The sequence below is a fragment of the Mchenga conophoros genome, linkage group LG16 (assembly GCF_057382185.1).
Source record: "Mchenga conophoros isolate Kocher_MC1m ecotype Shallow Benthic linkage group LG16, M_conophoros_male_GT1.1, whole genome shotgun sequence".
Lineage (NCBI taxonomy): Eukaryota > Metazoa > Chordata > Actinopteri > Cichliformes > Cichlidae > Mchenga > Mchenga conophoros.
Window position 1 is genome coordinate 34,664,915 of NC_140541.1, and position 20,857 is coordinate 34,685,771.

The window sequence follows — 20,857 nt, forward strand, 5'->3', positions numbered from 1 at the left end:
AGGGTTTTTATAGGTTTTCAGATTTATTTTGTTATCGTTTTTATCGTTTACTCGGTTTTCCTGGGTCTTTTCACGTGTGTTATGAATAAATTTTCTTTTTTCGGTAGCGGTACTAGTTTTATTTTGTTGTATTTATCCGCGACACCTTAAAGGCCGGTCCATGAAAATATTGTCGGGCATAAACCGGTCCGTGGCGCAAAAAAGGTTGGGGACCGCTAGTCTAAGCCCTTGATTATACTTTCTACAGCTCAGAGTCGGATCAACTGGGGCCAGAGTGACGTAAATTCTGTCATGAGATGGTGAGCACATGGGTCCATCGACTGACACTGTATCCTTAATGGTGTATAATCAAAGTTTAGCTAACAGATTAGCACGTGCTTCTCTCAAATAACATTTCTCCTGACTCTTAAAAAAGAGAAGAAAAAAATCATCATGAGGTTGGCTTTTTCCATCTTTTACATACAAAATTATCAATACTGTGATTTTTGATGGTTTCCACTTTCCCCTTTATTAATTAGTACACATACCACTAATGGTGTAGATTAAGTCTTTAACATACAGAAGTTAAATTATTATTTATACTAGCAGTATGTGAGATACTGCTAGTATATGAGGATACATCGTTCTGAATACATTCTTGTATAAATTCATCATGAAAGCAAAAAAAAAACCCGCGAAATGACATTTTTGTTGTTCAATGAGAAATAATTCAGCTTCCATAGTGCATTACTGTTGACCACTAGATGGAGACATTTGTCAGCAAATCTGTTCCTAACGAGCCTGGACTGGTTCAGCTATGCACTTTAAACGAATATGACCTCAGTGGCAACATGTGGCGCCATTAAACTCCTCTAGTTATACCCGGCAGGTGAGCCTGTGTCAGCATGTGGAAGTGTAGAGCTTATTTTCTATCTTTGAAAGTAAAATAAATTTATTAAAGACACTGACATTCGCTAGGGGCTGATTCAAAAGAACCTGTAAAAACACGGGGGTTGCATGAAATGATGAACTGAAAATGAATAAATCCAAGTCTGGTGTCACATAAACTCACCAGTCTCATCATTCCTGGTCATCGGTGGGCGCGGAATGGGCCTCAAAGTTGGACGAGCCGTCTGCAGAAAAATAACAACATGACAGACAGAGATGCATATTTAAAAAGGGCAGGAGGCGACATTTGCTGGAAGCTGCACTGATCTTGCTCTAGATTTTATGGCTCAGTTTCCCTCCATCCACTCCGCAGAAGAGCCCTGGAAATAATCCTGCAGCCTGGGAAAAAGTTATCCTTGTTAACATTGATGCCAAACAACGGCAACCAAAATGAGTCATGTTTCGGTACTGCTGTGCCATTCATCTGCATTAATCTTTACAGACTATGCAGCCAAAGCTCTCTTAATAACTAACAAAACTGTTTCCCAGCTCTACACCAAACCTTTTGAAAAACATGATTGAGTCAACATGTGCTTTCCAAGTTAGAGAACCAGTACCAGATTTTCCTTCATTTACTGGCAAACTGCTTTTGTTGTCAAGTCGACTGTAATTGCCATTTTTGTGTTAATCGCTGTCAGACGTCTCATGCCTGGGTTCTGTAGCAGACCTCCTCTGCTGACGAGGAACACAATCCACGGTGCGTTCAGTCATGCTGTTGCTGCTGCCTTATCGGTTTGGTATTAATAGAAAAATGTTGTGCGAACACTGTTTGATTAGCAAGCGAATTACACAGTTAGGTCCATAGACCTGACTGTGTAATAGACAAAAATACAACTTGTGTAATTTTACTTCTGTACACCACCACAGTGGATTTTAAGTCAGTTAAAGTGCAGATGTTCAGCTTTAATTCAAGGCGGTTAAAGGTGTTGTTTGATATGTTGAGATATTGCAGACAGACGGAGGCAGTGGCCAAATCAACAATCTGCTACTTCAGTTCAGTAACACCAAAAGGACTGAAAGACCAGAACAGAATTATTTCCATAATTAAGAAAAACAACTCCAACTAAAATGCACATATCTAATAGAAATAGAAATACAGAGAATGTACAACCAGGGACAAACCCGTGGTTACCAGTGATTAGGCTTTGAAAACAATCTCTTACCATAATGATAAGAAGAGAAAAACATGAAGAACAAGAGAAACAGCTCGTGATCCATGATTTTCTGTCAGAAAGGCTGGAGGTAGGTGTTATGGCATGGTCCATATGTCTATGAAGGATGAATTGTGAAGTGTACAGAGCTATACTCTCTGCTTAGCTGAAACAGAGGTTCACACTGCAAACGGATAACGATCTAAAGCTTACTGCAAAAGCAACCCAAGAGTTTCTCAAGACAAAGAAATCTGATATTTTGGATGGCCAAGTCAGTCACCCGATCTCAACCCCAGAAAGAGCAGACTTTTCAGTTAATAAAGAGCAACCTGAAGGCAGAGAGACCCCACAATTAAGCTATGTGAGCAATAAAGGCTTAGAATTTGGTGTTGTCCATGAATTCTACATTTCAGGCAGTCATTAAATTCAAAGGATTGACAAGGGCAAAGTGCTCGCATACAAGCGTAATTAGACTCATGTCTTTGTTTTTGTCCCTTCAATAGAAAAGTTCTGAGCAGGTTCTTTGGACCTAGAAAAGACAGCATGCAGTCTGCTGACAATCCTGTGTTACTAAAATCAGCGGGCCTTAGAGACGCAACAGGAACAATTAAAGGTCAGCTGAGGCGAGGTCAGTAACGTTCCCAAAGCAACAGGAAATAATGCAAATACTCCCTCTCTTTGGCTCATTCTTCACCGGTGACACACCTCAGATGGTCACCTGAGGAATTCGAGCGGGGAGTGGGCTGAAGAATGTAAGAGAGAGGAGCTGAAGGGCCAGAGTGATGCCACTGTTGATAATTAACCAGTTTCCTCTGCGGGACAAACTCCTTCCCACTGCGTTTCACAGCACTGACTATGCCAAGAATCTGGCATTATTGACTCCTCTAAATTGCATCAATGTGATGGAGAATACCATACTTGTTCACTTCTTCACCGATCCATCATAGTGGGGGATGTCGGGTGGGAGGCTCATTTAGAACATAGTGTTGATGGATTTGAACCACACGACCCCCTGAATCTAAGAGCAGGTATGCAGCTCCCTCAGCAACGAGCATATCCCACCTCCACAGCAGTTTAGCCTCTTTTTTTTTCTCCCCTCTTTTTTTTCTGCGCTCTAAAGAATCACAGAGAAACTTCTTGAAATCTGCACATATTTGTGGTTGGCCTGAGGACGAAGGGAAAACAGCCCGTGTGTTTAGAAAATGCAACAAACAGGGTTTTGGGTAACTGAAGAATTAGAATTAGAAAGAAAAAGAAGAAGAAATGATCTAAATAGAAACAATTCACCAAAACAATGCTACGTCTCATTAAAAACCCCTCTGCAAACAAAATGTGAGACACGGTTACAGGTACGATGAAAAAGGAGATTTCTTCAGCAGTTATCTAGAAAGGCAACACATTGGAGTTACAGGTCATTTCACAACAGCGATCTCTGCAGATTTTTATCTTCGCCATTTAATCTAATTACATGATTTGGGTTCATTCAGTGTATCAGTCTGAATGTTCACCGTCTTCTCCCTTCTAAATATGAAATTGTGTTTTCACGGGTTCACGGTTTCATTGCTGAACAATTGAACCGTTATTTGCATGCTTTCATATCTAAGATAGTTGAAATGGGAGAAACATGTAGAGATAAACCCAGGAATCAAGTCCTCCCGTGAACTTTAGAGAGAAGTGTGCACTTGTTCACATTTAGAATTGATAAAATCCACCGAACTCTTGGCTAACGAAGAACTGTTTCAAGCATTAAACTCTTCTATACTCACTCCCAGCTGTGACAGCGTTAAGGATGACTGACTCGCTCTCCCATCTATCACCGTGAATTCCAGGATGACAAAATGGAAAGTCTCACTTATACAACTCTCCCTGTCTAACTTGTCCTTGCCCAGACTTGCCTAAATTGCACCAGTTGGACAATTGTGCAGAGTGTAAGTTATACTTTGTGTGAACAGATCATCATCATCAGATGGAAAACACTAACATGTGGGCATTAAATGCCAGCTGTTGTCTTTTAAATTGCGTTGTATATTATATGATGCTAGTAAAAGTCTGCGAAGGTGGAAAAAAAAACCCCTTTGTAAATGCTGCGAGGCACTAAGGCAGTGAATGTAGGCCTGTAATGATGGAGATACTTCCGACTGGAGGTACCTGCCCTCTCCAACTTTCTTTCCACCCCTGTCAGTTCCTGTACACACGTTTGATTGAGAAACCAGTCAGAATAACAAAGCCTTGAGGCCGGGGGCCTCTAACTTGGATCAGATTTAGTCCAAATTGACATCTGGTTTTTCTAACGCTTCACTATAATTGTGAGTGGGAGTGCATGCGTGCAAGCACAGCGCATGGCAGTGCAGGGTGGAGGACTGTGCTAGCTTCTCAGCCTGCGTGGCTATCTGTGAGGGTGGGAAGATGTGAGTGGGTGACTGTGGAATCTATGAGAGTGAGAGAGACAGAAACCAGAGAGAGGAAGACAGAAAGACAAAGAGGTTACAGATAGAGTGACAAAAAGGGAGGTGATGGAAGTCACTAAAAGATAGTCGTAGATGATGCATGCGCAAAACAACATGAGCATGTAAGTGAACCCAGCAATGTTTGTGGGCCATGTTTGATCCATGTTACAAGTTGAACCAGCGATAGCTCCACATACACAGAACGTAACAGCTCAGAAAGCAATTATTGCTTTTTATTAGGGCACCAATAAACAAAAACAAGATCATTTAGAGTAGATTGTCTCTAACCTCAGACTAATGGTTCTGAAGCCTCAGCTCCGTTCACGTTAAATTGGACAGACCAGAGGAGGTGTGCTGCTTTGATCTGTGTGTTGATCTTTGTGGTTACACATGCATGCTTTCTCAAAAAAAGTTTTAAATAATACATTTATAAGACACTCCAGTCCAAAAACATAAGATGATGGATTAATAGAATGAGCTGCCTTAACAGGGACTCTCATCACATGGATGGACCCCAGCTGCATGGTCTTGGATTGCAGTTTGTAGCCCGTGTTCTGCTCTGCTGTGTTGCAGCAGATCTCAAGAGGACAACAGGGATTCTTGTGTCTTGGCCAGCTGTCATCTAAGACACTAGAGTTGGAGTTCATCTGACCACAAGACCAGAATGAATGTGCACCAAAGCAACAGTGGCAAGCTAGCCGGCCTGACATGACAGGAAGAGCCGAGCTACCCGGTTAGCTGTGAGTGAATGTTTGGGGGGAGAAAAAAAAAAAAAGGTCAAGACAACTGTCCACTAGTAAATCAGTAAAGCGTCAGTGATAAAGAGATGATTTCCAAATCTAGTTTGCTAACAGCTGACTTACCTGCATGGCAAGTTAAAGTTTATATGTGGAAAACATACCTGGTCATTGTCAACCACCATGTAGCAATGCCTTAAATGACGCTCTCCTAAAATTTGCTTTGTAAAAGCTCTTTGTCCCTAAATGTATACGACAGAAGCAGCTCGTGTTCCAGACATCAACTCAGCAGTTTTTAATCTCCCACGGGGGGATGAGTGGTCACTCACTTATATCGAGTAATCTGAGACATCAGTGGTATATTTAACACTGAGTTTACAGAAGCACAGTCTGCTGCACACACTCCGTGTCTTACTTGATCACCGGCTTGAATCCTTATGATGTATTAATGCATTCTTGTGCACGTTTGATCCACAACTTTAAAGCAAACTCATTAGCATGTTTACAACAGTGCATCGAGAGGAACAAGCAAAATAGCAGTGCAGTCGATCAAGCAGAATGCAAAGTGACAAAGATAAACCTTCATAGGAACTAAAGAAACTTGAGAATACACAAAAGATGTTGCATACCGTCCATGTGTGTTTTTCCGTGCCTGGTCTTGGGGGTCTGGTTTCCACATAACCGCTTCCTTCCCCTGAAGCCTGAGGAGACCCATCATACATTTTTACACTTCATTTTATTGTTAACAAGACCACGCTCTTGGTTTTATTCAGTGCTCTGACCATTATAAACCTGAAAATGTCCTTTTTAACTGTGTGCAAAGAAATGTTCTGATCTGTGGGAGAGTTTTAATAAAATATGTGTGCATATATAGTTTAAGACCAGAAGCTCTTTCCTTCCTGCGCTCTCAGTCACAGCGTATGTGGCCTCTTTTGCTCGACCGTGTTGTGTTTATTGTCGTAAATCTAGTATTCGTGTTACCTTCTTGGCTAGGTTCCATGTTACACAGAATTTCAAATCAAATCAAATCACTTTTTATTGTCACATCACATGTGCAGGCACACTGGCACAGCACATGCAAGTGAAATTTTTGTGTGCGAGCCCCACAAGCAACAGAGATGTGCAAACACAACAACACAAATGTCTGCATTAACACCAGTAAGTCAAAGGCATACATATTTGCTATACTAATTTAGAGTAAGAAGCTTTCATACAATAAACTCCCATTACATTCAACCTTTCTTGATATATCAGCGTATTTGATGTGTTGACAAAACATGGAAACAGCTGTTAGGTTGCCATTGGAGATAAAAGGCACATCCTGAAATGGGAAACCTGTGATTTCCCTCATCTAATCCAAACAACATCTAAAAGATTTGATGACAACAAGCAGTAAAGTCACAAACTTTATTCTGTCAGTAAAGACATGGTTTTGGTGGTCTGGGTGAGCAGAACAGCTGTGAATGTTTTACTAAATAACAGTTAAGGCTGCTGGTGGGCTGCGGCGAGGCACCTGTGTTTGTGTCTGGGTGGTCAGGGTCAGCGGTGCAAAGGCTGCTCTCAGACTTACAGCCCTTACAGATTTACTGGTGATTTTAACCCTATGATGCCCTTTGTATCATATTTGATACATGATTAATACTTGCCATAATTTCAAAATGTTATGGACAAAACTTTTTTTGAATAAAATTAACATTGTTGTTAACAAAAGGTTGCCAAAAACACCCGATGTATCAAATGCGATACAAAAAATATATAATAAAAATAATAGGTAGTTATAAGGTTAATAAACATCTCAGTTCCAAAAAATGTGAATTTTCTGGCTATTTTTAATGGGTAGGGTCTTACTGGTTTAAGTGAAGTTGCATACTGAACTAAAGCATCAGTTTTAAGTAAAATGGCATCACTTGTGTTACTGTAGGATATCTCTTCCACGATTTGGCCGTTGTTATTTCCTTTAAAGTCATGATTAACTGATTCAAAACTGCAGAAATAAATCATTAGCTTTGGCTATGTCGATGATTAGCTGTCCATTCTTCTGCACACACATGCTGCTGGCTGTAACTAAAAAAAAAAGATATCATAGAACAAAATCCCTGATTTGAGACTGTGATAAACATAATGTAGCAACTTTTTGGAACTGGCCATCTTGCCAGTTCCAAAAACTACTCCAGAGACAGTTTTATCTAGCTAGATAGCTAGCTAGCTAATTATCCCTGATATTAGTGGTTAAAAGACACAAGTGGTCAAAAGCTGGGACATTTCATTTTTTAACTGGGATTCAGCACATCCTTTAAAAAATTCTAATGTGCAATTATCTGAATTTGAAGCCTTGAAAATTACTTAAAACTTTTTATTACAGATCTTAAACATGGATCGGATTGGATTACTTTTACAAAGTGGAATTATCGTCAGCTTAATTTTTTTTAAGCCATACTGTCCAAACTATAAAGGTAGCTGCAAAATGACAAAAAGCGCGAATGCAAACTGTGCAGCCTGTTTAAATTTTATCACATACACATAGCATACGTTTGTCTGCCTCTTTATTCACAACAGGTAGCAACGTATATTTGATTTGACAGATTTCTACACAAGGTGGACTTCGTGATCGAACACCAAAAAGATTTGGGTCTACTAAGTAAATGTGTAGACCACTGCAGTATGTAGCCACTATTGTGCACACATAGCTAATGCTGGTAGCATTGCATTTATCAGAGTTGAATGTGGTGTGAGCACAGCACCCTTTTTGTAAAAAAAATCAAACTACTAATACAGTTTTAGAGGAAAACTTCTGATCAAATAATATTATACTGATATTTGTGGCACTTTGCACCATGCATAACTTTGAGTGCATGATGCCAGATTAGTTTGCAGGCCAATGTTAACGTTGTCACCCAGAGTCACCTTTCCTTGGAGGTTAACATCCACACCTTACACAATGTTTAAACTGGCATTCTTTTGACTAGTCACCAACCTGGAAACTCTATGTGAAAACAGCACTGAAGCTTTACCTCTGTAAACACTTTCCTGACGAGTTTATGCCATATGTCCAGTGAGTTCAGTGTAGTGAGTCATCCAGTATGTATGTGATAAGTTGTTACTCACAATGTCTGAGTCATCTTCATCCTCCTCACAGTGCCTGCTGGCAGCAAAGGGATCTCCCATCACCCTCAGCTCACCGATCACGCCCTGTTGCAAAACATGAATGTGATATTTAAATGTTTGATGATAAAAGAACAGTACAGCTCTTCTTCTCACATATACAACATGTACAGCTGCCAGAACATGTATGCTTTTTCTTTTTCAGCAGTGCTTTGATTTAATTATATTTCTTAGGGAATTCCCCTTCCACAAAATCAGAAGGGCTATTGATGTCTCTGTCTGTGAAGTACCACTATCTGTGCCTCAAACACACCATCTGATACGTTCCCACACAGGACACTCACGCAGATAGCATTTTTACCGTCTTCCTGCCTATGAAAGGCTCATTAGCTGTGCATGTCGAGGTGGTCTCTCTGCTGTGGCATTATTTGAAGTCAACTCTTCTTCAGGACACATTTATGTCCCAAGAAAAAGAGTCAAATGGATTTTTTAAGAGAACTTTGAAGATAAAGAGCTCTTTGACATTTTAACCCAGTCTCTCCACAGACCTTTAAGGCCTATTCAGTAACATTTCCATACTGTGGATGTCCCTTTTAATCTTTACTGCTTCAGATCTTCACAATAAATCTTCGATTTTGTTCACATGAAGGTCAAAACTTGTCACTACAGCATGTGTTTTCTGATGAACTTAAAATACTTCTAAATCCCCCTTTAGAATGGAATGTCCATTTTCAAAATGCAAAATATAAATATTTAGATGTTTGCAAGAGCTTGCCAAGTCTTGATTTGATTAAGGAAATTAAATTCACAAGACCTCTGGAGCCCTAGGGCCATGCTCAGGTCAACACATAACACATGGGGGAAAAAAGTCCTCAGATTATTAAAAAAAAAATTGCTTTAGGATTATATATATGCTTTAGGTTTTCAGCAACATATGCAGCTATCGTCAGTCATCAAAAAAGACTGAAACTAGTGTTACAGCTGAGAGAGGAAGCGAGAGATGATTTTCCAACGGGGAGATGGCTCGAGATTTAAGGGGTTTTAACCAGATGGGACGTAGTAGTTTGAAAAAAATAAAAATAAAAAAAATACATATTTAACAAAATTCTATCTTGTGTTATCATTTATGTAACAATTTCATTAAATAGATGCTTTTAGCAAATGGATGTGTTAGACAAATTATGTTGAATATGGAGCAGTAGTTATCGTAGATGGTATATGTATGCACGATGCTGTCATGCTTTTCAGATATATTTCAAAGTCAGTTCAAAGTATCTAAGGTGGAAGACTTTTATTTCGTATTAACAACATTGAAAGTGTGATCCTTTTTAATGGGGTCCTGAAATGCATGTTACTATTTTCTTTGAGAAGACAAACTGATGAGAGCATTCTATAAATGTCTAAGCTAACTCGGCTAGACTACACACCTTTGGAGGAGGAGCTGCAAGTTCAATTCCCACCCGGTATCCAATAAGGGTCCTGGCTAGACCCCCCCATGCTAGAACCAAGGCCTGGATTGGCACGGCTATGTCTGCAGCCTTTCCGCAGCTCAGACACAAGCATTTCACTACATGTTGTACTATGTACTATATATGTGACGAATAAAATTTGAAATAAATTTGTGTTGGTGTTCATATACCTCGAACTTTTAAAGAAGTGGTGCAGCATCTACCAAAAAGAACCACGGCACAGATTGGGTATCAAGAATCATGTAAATCTGCTGATGTTGGTACGGACTATTACATTTCCGGTATTTTGATGTCCGTGCCCAAAGCACTGTTCAAACGTGATTGGTCAATACCACAACAGAGCGAAACCAGAAAGCTTCCAATATACAAGTCTGAGAGCAGTCTGGGACGAAGCTGAAAACAGTGCCCATATTAGGCAAATCATTTTTTCCCTTTTTCTACATTTCTTTTCCATTTCATTTTATTTTCTATCAGTTTCCAGGGGAACGTAGGAGATTCCGTCAGTCTTGATGGATGTAACCTTAAAAAAAGTGGAAACTGGGACAAAAATGATTCACTTATACTTATATTTGTCTATTAGTATAAGGTCATGCATGACTTTCATGAGTGTTGTCTATTAAGTGTTGAAATTCAAATCTAAAAAGCTTCCATTTTTTATTTTCCAAAAACAAAATTGCACAAATGAAAGATTGTTCCACACCCAAAAGGGTTTGGTTGAATTGTCAAGGCTCAAAGATATAAATCTTTTCAGCGATTTTAATCACAACTGTTACTAAAGAGTGCATAATTGCATTACATGGATATAAAACAATCACTCTGCAATGATTGATTGAGATCTCAAGTATGAAAAATAACTCAGTTCTTATATTGAGTTCTTCTCTTGTTTTTTGTGTTGATAAACTTAAAATAATTGCATGCTCAGAGGCAGAATGAAAAATGTGTAATTAGCCATGGTTGAACTACTGCAACCCCTGCAGCTAAGGCCGCCAGTTGTGGTGGCCAACCGCTGAGATGTACACCAGTCAAACGACTGGCACTAATTACATCACTACTGTGAGGTCTTCCAATTATTTGTAGAATCTACAGATGATGGTGATGCAATACAGACATTAATGTTTTGGTTTGGAGTAGGCAATTTGAGCAATTGGATCACATGAGAGTTATTCAGCCAAAATGTTTCACAGGATAATAACAACCGTGAAAAATCAAAACACTGATCTGCACCTTTCCAAGACTTCACGCAGCAGGAATCCGGTCTCTAAGTTAATGTTGGTTGTATGAAGCTTTAGTTTAGGAATGCAACAGCCTGATTTACTCGATGCACAATCGACAGATAGTTCTTTACCTGTTATGAAAGGCTATAAAATAAATGTATTGTATTTACTATATCAGTGTTTTGGTTAAAAAGGTGAAAGCCTGTTTACACACCAGGAACTTATCAGGATCAGCTCCTCCAGCCTGCCCAACAAAGACGCCAGCACCACTTTCCAGCTCCATGTTCTCCGCTGACCTCTCGATGTGCACCACCTGAGGGTCTGTGTCACAGTTGAAGTAGAATAGCACCTTGTCGTCCATCACTGCGAGAGAAAAACGGGTCCAGGTGTTCGTCATAGAGGGCACGAGGAACCTGGCTGCCTCAAAGGACTGAGCTGACTTGGGCTTGGTGTAGTACAGAATGACATTTTGGTTGTTGTCCTGCACGGCTGACAGTTTAACTCCCACATGCATGATACTCTGCCGAGCATCCGTGATGGAGAAGATGACCCCGCCCTGGTTAGTGGTGGGTTTCAGGTTGAACATGAGGGAAAACTCTCGATAAAATGGGTTTGGGAGGTGGGCGCGTGCCAGCTGGCCCGTATTAGCATCCGGTCCAAAGACAAAACTAGGGGTGTTGTCTGGTCCGTAGATTTGGGTGATCTCACTTGGAGGAGGATCTCCAATCAGTTGTAGCAGGGAGACTCCACTGTCTTCTAAAGGGAGAGAAACAAGATGTCAGGCCACAGTGAGCATAAAACAGCAGAGGTTTAAAGGGAGGGCAGCATGGCAGAGTAGGGGTTAGACCAGGAGGCTGTTGGTAGGTGACAAAATGTGGATGTTTGTGATGGAGGTAGGACGGGTACTTGCACTAACTGCAGCTGAATCAGTCACAATGCCCTTTGTAAAGAAATGTATGTGAGAATGTAAATGGTACCACATCTGCTTTTAGCGAACCATGTTTTTTTTTCCTAGAAGCCCGGGGAAAGCAGCTACTCTCAAGGGACCACAAACAAACAAGTGATTTTATTACTTGAAAATATGGAAAGCAAAACATCTGCAAAAAAGGGAAAACGCGAGAGTAAGAAAAGGAACACTTTCTCAGACGTTGGAAGTCCTGCACACCAAAAGCAAGAACTTCCTAAAGTAAGAAAGAAAGAAACCTTGTCAAGGTTTATCCTCTACTCATGCACAGTGGAAGTAGATGAAAAGCCTGATGCAGACTATGGAACAGATGAATATTTATGCATCATTCCTGAAGACACTGACAAAAAAAAAAAAAAAACACGCAAAACTTGCATGACATCTGCTAGATGTCATGACTTGGGGCACTGCAGGGACCAACAGCTGGGCCTCCGGCATGTCTGTGCTGACACTTCCATCACCCTGGGCGACGCTGGCAAAGTCAGTGCATAATTTAAAGTGTTTAAGAAAGGCAAAAAATAAACACAAAGAGCAATGTGTATTCATGCACATGCACTGTGGACACAGATTTTGATGTACTGACATCAAACCAAACCTCTGCTCTTTGATCCCCCCCCCCCCCAAAAAAAGAAAAAAATGTTTCCATGTGTTAAAAACAGAATGACCAAAATGACTGTTTTTGGACAACATGTGATGCATTTCTGATTCTTTGAAGAAATGCTTTGGTTTACCACCTGGTGACTAACAAGCGAGCTTTATCGCTCAGTTCAAAGCCTCTCCACTGCCTGAGTGCTGGAGATCAATTGGATCAGCAGTTGGCTGCGTCGAGAGCCTAAACACACGAGATATTTTATCTGAGCCGAAGATCCCGCTCTCTTCAGTACCATCATAAACACCAGTCTGAATATTCTGCTCACTATCGGAGGACTGCAGATGCATTTATTTGAATCTGCGCTAACAGAGAACCCAGTCAAGCTGTAACAGGATGGCAATAAAAATACCTTCCATTGTGCAGTTCCTCTCTGCACCAATCAGACTTCTAGAACAGATTTTATCAGTAAGCAGATGAGACCATTAATAGATGTACACTCACATACATATATGCATGTCAACAGACATATAAGTAAAGTCCAAAGACTGATAAATATTTTACTGGAGCCTGGGAAACACTTAGTCATAGCCAAAGTCGTTATATCATTTAGAAGGTTAGAGGCCATATTACAAGCCAACACATCAAAACTAATAATTAAATTTACAGTCCCAAAACAATCAAAACTTCAGTATAACCTATCTAAATTAAAAAAGAAAGGGAAACAAATCACCACAGGATGACACAACGGCCTCCAGGTTCAGAATAGCTCAGACGTAGGTCACTGACTGTGGTTTGCACCCGGCTGACCAGATGTTTACTCTGATAAAATCAGAATGAGGCACCTTGAGGGTCCCTTCAGTGGGCATGTGCTGACATGTCTGATCCTGGCTCGCTGTCTTGTGCATAATCGGCCAAAGGAGGTTTTAAAAAAGGTAAAAACCTTGTAATAATTCAAAGGGGAAATTCATCATTTGGGGAATTGTAAATCCTTCTGCTTTGGGGGCTGAAGCAGTTGGAAGTTGAAGTTTTAATGCAGCTACAGTGCATAACTGAACATGCAATGTATTTTTTCTGCAAGCAAAGTGGAGAGAATGATTTGATTTGTGTGCAAATTAAAATGAAAGGTCTGTAATAAGGTGGAATGCGTACACAGATCCTGGTTGTCCTTCAGCATGCAGCAATTCTCTGCAGTGCAAACTGAGGATATGACCTCACCGTCTACTCCTCGCAATTTCTCTTTCACCTGGATTTCAAGCATCTGATTTTGATTCCTTCAACAAATAAAAAGCCGACATGCTGTTGGAACACGGATGCACGGACTCGAGCTTTCCAAACCCCTAATTAGCAAAACATCTCACCTATTAGCAATGAGCTACACCGACCAGATGTGCACTGTTTTGAGCCATGCTTAGAATTGACCAAAAAAGGTATCTCCATTTACAGCCTGATGCAACTGTGATGCAACTGTGCTTAATGCCATTTTGAGACTTAAAATGTCATCTTCAGATCTAAAGCTGATTGAAAGGTTTGACCTGCTTTAGGATTTCGGAGGAATGCTTTTACTGAATCTGGTTTAGTGTGTCTGCATTGTCAGCAAAGAGCCAACCAGCCATTCCATCTCAGACATCAAAAGTTGTAGGGGGCCTCAGAGAGGTCACCATTAGCATTTTAAGTGCAATCTCAATTCAGGTTTTCTTAAATAGCTTTTGTTAAACGCTGACAGCTTCAAGGTCAGTTGGGAATAGAAAAGATCTGTGATGAATGGAGCACTGCAGGGTTTACGGTGCTAGTTTGTCTTGTCAGGAAGACCGCTTACTGACTCCTTTTCATTTCTTCACATTTCAAGACGGTGTAGCAGACTTTGTGGTACCCTGTTGATAAAGCTGTATATACACTGTCAGCTGTACGCACAGCTTTGGAGAGCACAAGATCCTGTATAAACCATAGGAAAACATTCAAACATCTGGACAGTGAGAAACTGTGCGGCTTTTCCCAACAAAATCTATCAGCATTTAAAACATCCCTTGAGGCCTGCTGAGACGAGGGCAACGATCTCTCCCCTCAGTGTACAGAAGGCGGGGCAGTGGTCTGACCCTGTGTTTGGAGGGTCAGAGTTCATCTCTGAAAGCTGAAATTACAGTCCCATGATTTTTTTTTCACCATAATCCTTGTGCATCTGCAGCATGAATCATATATGTGAAGCAATTCTCAGACAATTTAAAGTAAAGCAAATTCATTGTGCTCACATGATCACATGATTAGTGGAAGTTTAATATAAAGCTACACTGTTGCTTAAAACAGTATAATATTTGTTTTAATCTTCTTCTTGTCAAGGATGTGTGATACTCTGAGAACTTTGAAAAAAGTCTTAAGTTACATGAATATAGAAAAAAATGTAGTTTTAAGAAATAAAAACTAAACACTGATTTTTTTAGATAAATAAATAATAAAGTTCTTTCCGTTCTGCAGTCCACTTTTTGTTTTTTAAATCGAATGCTCAGAACAAACCCACATCACAGTCCAGGAAGGAGATTTTATCCTGACTCAACCTGAAGACTAAACTGTAATTCTTAAACCACAAAAAGGAGCACGAGTCTACCGCCAGCTGTGAAATTCACTCTTTGGAAAAGAGCTCAGTTCTCTACCTGTGAAGTAACATTTTTTTAGGCAATACACCCCCTTGCCCCATGCTGCTGTGTTCACAGATGTGTTTTTAACTACAGAAAGAAAAAATGCAAATGCGTCTATACAAATGGTAGAGACAGCACCTCAAACATGCACAGGATATAACAGCTGAACATCTGTATCCATGTCCGTGTCAGCTTGATGTTGATGGGACAGTTTAAGCCAACGTATTGGCCTTCTTGACTATGACATATGAGCCCATCAGAAGAAAAGACATTTATGGATATAATATTGAATTAGCTAAATGTTCAAATATGGCGTGATTAGGATCTAAATGGTTACCAGTACCAGAATTTCACAATTACATCACTCTGGTAAACCATTAAAAACTTTAAGAACTTAACCAGCTTAAAACATCCCGGTGCTTTTGTTCTTTTCTGTTTTTGCAACACAGCCTCATTCTCATTTTGTACTTCTGCAACACAAACCAGAGGGGGCAACGGGTTTCTGCCAGCAAAGAAGTCAGACCACACTGTGCCCATAATTGGCACCCTCCTGAGAGCCAAGTCAAAAGGATTCCCTGGCAAGCAGTGTAGTGAAGGACTGCAGCCAGCTTTGGGCCTTCCTCTTGTCATAAGATAAAACATCAGTCTCAGCTCAGTAGAACCATGGTGTTAAAAAAACATACAGAACACCAAAGAAAGTACACTAGCTAAAAAACATAAGCTAAAATGTTCACAGACATTTAAGTAGCATTAAAAAAAAGTAACATGTAGGTCTGTCAGCACAGCCCATATAGCTTGTAATTTCCAATAAAAACTCCAATCTGCTATAAATTAATATGGTTTAATATTAAATATTAACTAAGCTTGACCTCCAGAGCCTGACATGGTTGACTGCTCGTCTTTCAAGCTGGGAAGAGACAACCATGCAAATCATCACTAAAAAGGCCAAAAAGCAAAACAATCTCCCTTCCCACCACCCTCAAACAAACTCCCCACATGAATCTCCTGCTTGGATGCATCAACACTGCAGCCAGTAATTTTAGTGTATAAACTGTTCCTTTGTATTTTTCAACCCATGCCAGTGGGTCTGTCTTCAATTCACCCAAAATATCAACTGACCAAGATGGCAGCATGTCATGAAACATTTGCATTACAAGTTATATTTGCATGACGTAGGAGTGTGCTGGTTTAAGGTCAAAGACAAAATAGAGAGTATGACTGCCCTCCTCCCAAACTTGAAATAGTAAAGTGGGGTTGAGGCTTTTCAGATACTACATGTAAGGGCTCTGTTTAGAAGCTGAAAGGCTTGTAAGCGGGTGGGCACAGTCTTAGAGAAAGATACTGGGCAAATAAACTGAGAAATAAAGCACTTTTGGCTTTAAAATATTTTCTTGGCCATCTACAGTATGTGTAACCTTAAGCGTGAGCAGAGGTTGCTGCAGTGAGAAACAGGAAGAGACATATTTAGTTATTAGGAAGAATATAAAATCAGTAGGCAGTTGTTTACAGGCAGCATACAGTAGAATTTAAAGTTTATTAGATATCCTTAGTACTTGGGGCTGAGGAGACTTTATAGGTGCAGTAGTAACTCTACAGCAGAGCAATGCTTTTCATCACATCTATTCAGCCATCACTCTAACCAAGCCATGTGCTTCAGTGGATTGTTGTTTGAGTCATACCAGATGGTGTTGACTGCAGTGGATTTCAATCTATCCCAGAAAGATTTAGAGTAACTGAGAGCACTCCGGTTATACCTTGAGGCAACTTTCACAAGCAACGTGCATGCTTGGGTGATGAACTATCTTCTAGAGTTGCAACAAAACCTGCCCTCAGGATATAAAGAAGGCAACACGATTGATCCTTCCAGTGTGTTGCAGGCCTGTCTGCATTTTCCGCATTACTGTGTCTACAACATTTAAAAAAAAAAAAAAAACACAAAAAAACCCACAAAAAAAACGTGCATGCGGTTGTGGCAGAATAATGTTTTAAGTTTGACGACCAGTAAAGGTACCCTAATCCTCCATGACTTCATTTGCCAATAAACCAAAAGTAAAACAGTTCAAATTTATTTAGGCTCACGTGTGTCACTTAGTCCAGGAACCAGAAACATCTTGTTCACTCATGTCTGTCAGTGGAACAAGCTGCCACAGAGATACTGAAGCTGTAAAAAGACATAATCTTGAACTCCCAGAGATACAAACGGAGAGTGTTGGGAGACAGGGCAGAAGTGCAGCATCAGGGAACAGGCTTAAAAAAAGATTTTCTAGAAAAAGATCATCTAAAACAGAGTTAGACTTCTCTCATGAATCGGTGCCCACTGGCAATAAACAGATGAGTCATTTTTTCCAGCATTTCATGGTCACTAGGGGCATGTGCTGCACATATCAGTCTTTGAGAGGACAGCTGAGTGCACACTGGTCCTTATAATCTTTAAATATTTATCAGCAATTTGTAACTACTAGTTTATTTTGGAAATTTACACCTTAACACTTCTGAGTGACAGAACCATCCTATCATTTGTTATAAAATATTGATTATAAAGCACCTTTTTAAACTGTGCAACCACAGCAGGAGAGAAACAGCTGCTTTTAATTTCTTTTTATTTCCACCTTTAAATTCTTTACCTGTTGAAATATGTCATCCTAGTCCAGCTGTGAGAAATATTTTGTTCTAAAAATTAACACATATCTAAAAAGCACTGATGCAAATATGAGTGCTTCCCATGCATGCCAAGCTACTGTGTCCATTCCTAAACAGACAAACGCACATCAAGCCTGCAAACCACTCACTGTCAAAAGAGATATGCTGAAGTTATACATTTCATGCACATATCAGAGAAGATTGCCTTCTGCAGTTTCAGATGCATTCATTAGAGGCATCTACAATTTCTTTAGTCTTGCAATGCAATGCAAAAAAAAAAAACCAAACAAGAAAATTATATAAATATGATTAAATAATTATAATTACATTTGTATTTTATGCCAGATAATTGCAAAGCCAAAATAATCTTTTTGCAAACTTGTGTTTTCTTGTGTTACAGTCTGGCTTTAAGAGCTTTGTAGTTAAACTGGAAAGGTTGTTTGAATTGAAATTATTTCATCTGGCAAGACTGAGTATATAATTACATATAACATTACTGTAATAAAGCAAATAATTATCATCTGAGCAAAGTATTACCCTTTGAATATAATTACTCAAAAAGGAAATACATGCGTGTGTGTGTGTGCGTGTGTGTGTGTGTGTGTAGGGGGGTGCTGGTATACTATGACCTTCACAAGGTAAGTCACATACAGTACACAGCACATATACATGCAGCAGGTTAAACAAAGTACTGGCATCATGCTTGTTAGACTTCAAGTTAAAAATAAGTATGCATGCTCTTTTGGGATGGGAAATAATTAATTAATACATCTCATTCGGTGCTGACAGGGACAAATCTTGATTAATTGAGAGGGTATTTCATAGTGTGAAAAATACCAGACGGACTCGGGGGGGGGGGGGGGGTTTCAAAACTGGTTCAAAATGAATCCCAAAACAAGATTCATTTGAGCCAGTAATTACCTTTCTGGTTACTAACTGACAAGCACTGATACCCATCCTCCTCCTCATCAGGTAGAGTGTGGCACTCCACAGGGAGGCGTCCCTCATCCAGGAGCGTCCAGCAACTGTCCCGCAAGACTTCGCAGAAACTCTGGCAAGGTAACACAGGCAGCGGGGCCAAAGAGCCACACTTTGGTACCAAAAGGAGGCAGAAAAACCACTCCACGCTATGATGGCATTGAGAATTCAACAGCCAAGCCCACTCATTGAGGAGTGCTTGGATTTCCTCCACACTGCTCTGGTTGAAGTAATTGGGCACGACAAACCATTGCCCAGCCATGGAGGAGCAGAAAGGAAGAGCGGTGTCTAGCAACAAGCATTGTGGGGATTCAGCATCCAGTGCTGGCCTACCTACTTCTGGTTGTTTTATAGTTGTTGGCTCACTAACTGCAACTGTCTGGCTGAACAAGATTGCTTGGTTCAGTTTTTTCCCACTTATTGTTGACTGAGTAGCATCTGGGATGTGACCAGTTTTCTGGCTTATTATCAGTGATTTATTGGGTTGGAAATCTATAGATCTTAAGGTCGTGTCTGGGCTCTTGCTATCTATTTGTGGTTGTCTTTTAGAGATTTGGGGGGATTTAGTTGTAGAAAGTACCTGGCTGGCAAGTGGAGCTTTGCTACTCTGTAATGCTTGGTTAGATACAAGTTTCTGGTTAGCCATAAATTTACCACTTAGTAAATGAGTAACTTTCACTTGTTGATGATCCTTAGATACCTCAATAGTCGTTAGGGAGTTGTAGCTTACAGTTGGGGTTAATAAATCTTCTTGGCTTTCATGTGAATATATTGTTAATTTGAAGTCAATAGCATTCGAACTAGAACTACTGTTTCCATTTCCTCTCGTGTTGTTGGGGGACTCGAGACTTTGCCCTGATTTTGTGCTGCCAAGACTGTGGTCCTCATCTCCACTAACTCTACCATCTAACTCACTACGAGTGGTGTTCGTTACTGCACCTTTTTGAGCCTTGTGGGTTCCAAATCTTGATCGCCAGCTAGTTTCAGTTCCTGTTGCAGACCCATTGTCTGATGCAGATTCAGATCCAAAGTCAGATCTGAGTCTTGTTACATTTCCTGTAAAGGTTGAGTTTTCAGATCCTTCAGAACTTATTGGTGAAGATGTGGCATTACCAGGTTTACTTGTGTGTGATGACATCCCTGTAGCAAAGTTTTCTGACTCATGTTCATTCTCTGGTTCTGTTGTTGACACTACAGTGTTCAGTTTAAGAGCCTCAGGAGTCTGATCCAAGGTCTGCACAGCTTTTTCCATCTGATGTCCTTCATCAATGATCTCTTCTCCAATTTTCGCAATAGTTTCTGACGGCGGTTCTCCACTACCTGCTGGACTGCCAGATCCCTCGGGGTCTACCGCTGGGGCTGAAGTTGCCGTATCAGTCCAGGACCACAGCCAGGCATCAGAGTGGACTACCCACTGAGCCAACAAAATCACAAGTCCAAACTGGATCCTCATCATAACCATAATGTCAAGTCTTAACCACGTCCACCGGCTCGATTAGACTCACAGAGTGAACTATGACATGTCCACACAGTCACTCCACACACACTTTTCCTTCAGCTCTGTCTCTACACACACTTCACTAAACAGAGAGGAGAACTGAAGAGGAGTGCCCCATTCAAAAGAGTGCAGAGAGGGAAAGCAGGAGGAGGAGGTGGTCTCCGTATTGGCTGCTCTGGCAATATTTATTCCCCTAACTCCTCCTTCCCCCTTTGTCAGAGCAATGAAAAGCGAGCTCTCCCGCTGACTGATACCTTGAAATTACAGCAGCCTTTCTTTTCACAGCACAATACTGATGCTTTCTAGTGTTTTACAGACAGGAGCAATTTGCCCTTGATTTGTTTGCTTTGTTAATCTACAATAATATGAAAACCACAGACTTACAAAAAAATGTAAACTGTGGTCACATTCCAACAAAAAGATTCAATTATATACTGTTACAAGCTTGAAGCACAAGGAGCGGTGCTGAGATCCCTCAAAGACTGAATTAGTCTTGGTCCATTGCCAC

The 20,857-nt window shown here is 40.4% G+C and overlaps 1 protein-coding gene across 4 annotated transcripts in view; it reads right to left on the reverse strand.

Annotated features, from left to right (window-relative positions):
• col18a1a (collagen type XVIII alpha 1 chain a) overlaps nucleotides 1-20,451 on the reverse strand; it is a 40,785-nt gene extending 20,334 nt beyond the window's left edge. For 3 of the 4 annotated variants that reach the window (XM_085249472.1, XM_085249473.1, XM_085249471.1), the window contains exons 1-5: nucleotides 18,795-20,451; nucleotides 11,262-11,803; nucleotides 8,368-8,451; nucleotides 5,892-5,963; nucleotides 1,052-1,112 (exon numbers count right to left, since the gene is read on the reverse strand). In XM_085249472.1, the coding sequence (XP_085105598.1) occupies nucleotides 1,052-1,112; nucleotides 5,892-5,963; nucleotides 8,368-8,451; nucleotides 11,262-11,803; nucleotides 18,795-20,313 (2,278 nt within the window). In that variant the 5' untranslated portion in view covers nucleotides 20,314-20,451. The remainder of the gene's footprint in view (nucleotides 1-1,051; nucleotides 1,113-5,891; nucleotides 5,964-8,367; nucleotides 8,452-11,261; nucleotides 11,804-18,794) is intronic. The other variant, XM_085249474.1, reaches the window with a different exon arrangement.
• Nucleotides 20,452-20,857: the final 406 nt, after the last annotated feature.